The 4,527-nt window shown below is 36.6% G+C and overlaps 1 protein-coding gene and 1 non-coding gene across 2 annotated transcripts in view; one reads left to right on the forward strand and one right to left on the reverse strand.

Moving 5' to 3' along the window:
- The window catches only part of nelfb (negative elongation factor complex member B), a 21,545-nt gene that overhangs the window by 11,307 nt on the left and 5,711 nt on the right, over positions 1-4,527 (forward strand). The window contains exon 10 of the mRNA XM_008337640.3: positions 956-1,062. Coding sequence (XP_008335862.1) covers positions 956-1,062 — 107 coding nt within the window. The remainder of the gene's footprint in view (positions 1-955; positions 1,063-4,527) is intronic.
- On the reverse strand, positions 2,080-2,207 carry LOC112486580 (U6atac minor spliceosomal RNA). The gene has a single exon (XR_003049086.1). It is a non-coding gene; the product is annotated as a U6atac minor spliceosomal RNA (small nuclear RNA).

Raw genomic sequence — 4,527 nt, forward strand, 5'->3', positions numbered from 1 at the left:
GTGTCTTCAGGCAAGGAATGGAAACAGCCGGTAAAGATGGTTGATTTGTTTTAATAACAAAAACGTCAAACAAAACAGTTCCAACAATAAAGCAAAATATAACGACTGGAGAAGTATTCAATGAAAACTCATACAACAGTTGTTAATACACAGATCCTCTCAAGAATAACTTCTATGTATCATTAGTTGTTTACGCTTATATACCTTGTGTGGGGGGAGTGGTTTTCAACTTCCCAGGTGTGTGTTTAAATGTTGTAGGCCAATGGAAGAGAGAGGCTAAGCCTCTTGTGGCCAATCATATTATTGTTCTTGTATCATGGTTATGCCTGCAGTCGCCACTATGTGGCACTGCTGTTCCATGATTCAGCAGGTTTGGAGGACATGTTTATGAACCTTTTGTTGCTGAGATCAAAAAGGAATGGATGGAACAGGGGTTCGCTGTGAATGTGCATTTGGAGGTTTCCCATTGTTCCCATGGAGTAAAGGTGTTTTAGAGCTGTCTGGAGAGTTGGTGTGAAGAGAATTTGGGGGAAATTCTCTTCTGAATGTGTGGGGCTATGTGACTGTGTGTGCTCAGGATGCCTTTTGGTCTCTTAGCAGCTTCCTGCTGCAGACCCAACCAAATGTGAAAACCACTGAAATCTAACACAGCAAAGTTAATCTGACGCAGCTGAAAACAATTGAAACAAAATGATTTTAAGAGGATATTTTAAGGTTGATTCCAATTCTTATTTCAAACTGTAGAGTCTTTTAAGACAAATATGTTTTGTGAATTTGAGCTATAAAAAAGATTTACTTGAGATTCTAGTTTTTTATGTGATGTCACAGATGTGAAATATGCATTTTCACTGTGTTGCATCTCTTCATTACTCCAGGTCTGTGTTTGCCCTCAAAGTGTTTCAAAACAGCTTCTGTTCCATTTCTCACCATGTATGTATCCTGCTTTTCTTTTCAGGTATCTGCAAGAAAATAGAGTGGCTTGTGAAATGGGTCTTTACTATGTCCTCCACATTGCCAAACTACGGAACAAGAATGCCTTGCTGAGGTTACTGCCTGCTCTAGGTAAATTATATCGTTTTTATTGTTTTTTATTACAGTCTTGGATCTTTCTATTATGAGAGAATTGTTTTAAAATATTACCCAGAGGATTGTCTCTATATTGTATATATGGCCTACATAGCCTGAATCACACTTCCCATATTTTCTCATAATGAGTCTGGGTTTGTGTGTGTAATTTACAGTTGAAGTAATGTACTCGTTTATTGCATTAATCCATCATCACAGCAAAAGAAAATAAACACACATTAGACATTCTTGGCAAATGTACAGTCCTATGCATGTGTGGTCCTGGGTCTGTTTTACGTTCAGTAAGCATTTGGCTTTTCCCCTAAATCATAAGCTCTGTAATGTAATAATTAAAATAGCAAACAATTCAATATTTGACCTATTAAGCAGCATTTCTATTTGTCTTGAAGATTTGCTTTTCAGACAATATTGCAATATGCCTGCTGCTTATGCTTAATCCCATGCCTTTAATTTGGGAAAACCATTAATTATTGATTAATTATTGATTATTGATTAATTAACCTAAGAAAAGGTTAAAGAAAACTTAAAGTTCCCTTAATATGTATACTGTATATAATCTCTACAACCTTTCATTCCAATACATTTGTTTTCCATTTTAAATTTAAGAGACTGTTAACTACTTAAAGAAACATGCACAAAATAACACAAAAATGCATTTAATTGCAGATTACAATTATTGTCATGTCCCACTACCACTTTCAGTAGTTGATGAAGAAACAGGGTGCAGAAAAGTTGATACAGTATATGGGAAATGTATACACTCTGAATGACCTTGGACTCTAAAAACAGCACACCACTACACACAACAAAATGTGACCTCTGTTTTTAACCCATCACAAAGTGAACAGCAGGCAGCTTTTAAGCACCCAGGGAGCAGTGTGTGGGGACGTTGCCATGCTCAGAGCACCTCAGTAGTAACTTGGCAGCTGGTGAACTCAAACCTGAAGCCTTCCGGACTCAAGTCCGCTTCCTTAACCACTAAGCCACAATTGCTTCAAAACTTGGTTATAGATGCCACTAGGTAGGTGGCAATGCCCTAACCATATATGAGTTGAAGGCCACTTGGGCCTCTTCCATCTTTTTCAAGGGGAGTGCTAACCTTCTCTCCTTTCATACAACACAGAATAGAATAGAAAGATTTTATTGCCATTCCTCTTTCCAGAATCTCTCTAAATTCTACAAGTTTTTTGCCTACCACTTGAAAGCTTGAAGCTTCAGCTCCCTCCTGAGGTTTTGTAGGCCACTCCATGACCTTAATTTGCTTCTTGTTGAGCCACACTATTGTTGCCCTGGCAGTATGTGTTGGGTCATTGCCCTGCTAGAAGACCCACCTATGAGACATCAAGTGTTTGATTGATCATGTTGACTGTAGGGATTAAGGGTGTACCATCTATAGCACCTCACCATTCATTCCGATTAGGATTCAGGGTGCTATTCAATTCTATTATTTAATGATTATCATGATTTTAACAATTTTTTTGACTACTTTAAACTGATAAACGTGATTTTAACTTTTTTTTTTTGACTACTTTAAACTGATAAACAATGTATGTGTATACGTTAATTCATTAATTAAAGTAACAAAAGAACTTTACCTGGTGTGATATGATCCATATTTGGCGTGGGGAACAGAGACGCTCCCCGTTTGTGTACAGACTGCAAACTCCCGTATTAACCAGAGGTGGAAAGTAATAATTTACGTTTACTCAAGTTACTGTAATTGAGTAGTTTTTTGTGTTCAATAAGTAGTTTTAGGTATAGATAATTATATATATATAACATTATTATATAATACTTTTACTTAAGTCCATTTTGACTCAAGCATTTTACTGCTACATAGAAAAAGTACCCATTACTGAGTAAAAAATTTAATGCTGAGAAAAACAATGTGCGTTAACTTAAAGAGTTTCCCACTTGAATTTCCCACTATTAATTTAGCCAGATAACAAAATTGATTAAGAGACAGACTCTGGCCTGTCGTTGGATGACTATCTATCTACCTATCTATCTATCTATCTATCTATCTATCTATCTATCTATCTTGGGGTGCACAATTTGATATAGATTTTTAGGGTCGAGATTCGATTCAAAATCAATTTTCAATTAAAAATTGATTCACTCTTCAGAGCATAAATGAATTTGATATATATCTGTGATTAGTTACTTTCCAATATTATTGCAGTTGACAGACGAGAGGAGAAACTGAATGAATTAATTGCAGGTAAACACTACACAATATTAACCTTGAGTAGAATTTATTTATTTCATTCAACTACACAGTCCAATAGTTAACTGCCAAACTGTCAAATTGTTCAAAAAAATATTTATGATAAAATTATACTATATATAAACTATATATGATTGTCTTTAGCTACAAATGGTGGGCCAGAGGTAATTGGAACTACAAAAAAAAAAAGCAAATATAAACTGCACAGTGCAAAGAAAACTATTTTGGTAAAATGTGATCTTTTACAATTAGTTTTAAAGTGCTGTACTCCAAAAACAAACACAAATGGCTCAGGTAGTACATTAACAGCTAGTTTCCCTTTTGAAATGAGCAACTGATTAAACACATAAAATCATGACTCAAATATTCTCAATTCAGCATTTAAGCATTTATGATTGAGTGATTTTCTTAGCCCGCTCAGAGTTTGGTGGGAGTTTAGTGCATTGAAACAAAGTTTGTTGGTTTGCTGGAAGATTAACTTATTTTAGCTTTTTGCCATCTTTAATCTTAATCTCTGGATGATGGCGTGACATATGAGCTTTCATATTTGTTGTATTTCTTTGGTTTGCAAATCCTGCATATAGCATTTTCCTTATTGAGGTCTGGCTTCCCATCCAGGCAATAAAATCCAAAATGCTCCCAAACACTTGCCTTTATTGAGGATGGGGCAGGCTGAATTGTTTTTTCTTTAACAGTCGCCATTCTCTGTACACAGTTGACCTTCTCTGTTTCACTGATAAATTCCTTTAGGTAAAGAGTTTTAAGTCAGAGCAAAATCGACGAGATGCATCAGAATTGCTTAGTGTAAAGTCGACGCAGTGCCATCACAGAGTTTAATTCAATTTAGAACAAAGCTGTTACAAAATAGGGATAAAACAATATGAATACATTTTTGGATCTTTATGAATTGATTTTGAATCGGCAAAGCTTAAATCCCAGTTCAAATGTGAATCAATTTTTTTGCACACCCCTAATATACATATCCATCCATCCATCCATCCATCCATCCATCCATCATCAACCATCAACCGCTTATCCGGGGCTGGGTTGTGGGGGCAACAGTCCGAGCAGGGACGCCCAGACTTCCCTCTCCCCTGACACTTCCTCCAGCTCTTCTGGGGGGACCTAGCGTGTCCTAGGTCTTCCTCTAGGTCTCCTCCAAGAGGGACAGGACCCCAGCACCTCCTGAGGGAGGCGTCCAGGGGACATGAGAT

This window comes from Cynoglossus semilaevis, unplaced genomic scaffold (assembly GCF_000523025.1).
Source record: "Cynoglossus semilaevis isolate Cse_v1.0 unplaced genomic scaffold, Cse_v1.0 scaffold299, whole genome shotgun sequence".
Classification (NCBI taxonomy): domain Eukaryota; kingdom Metazoa; phylum Chordata; class Actinopteri; order Pleuronectiformes; family Cynoglossidae; genus Cynoglossus; species Cynoglossus semilaevis.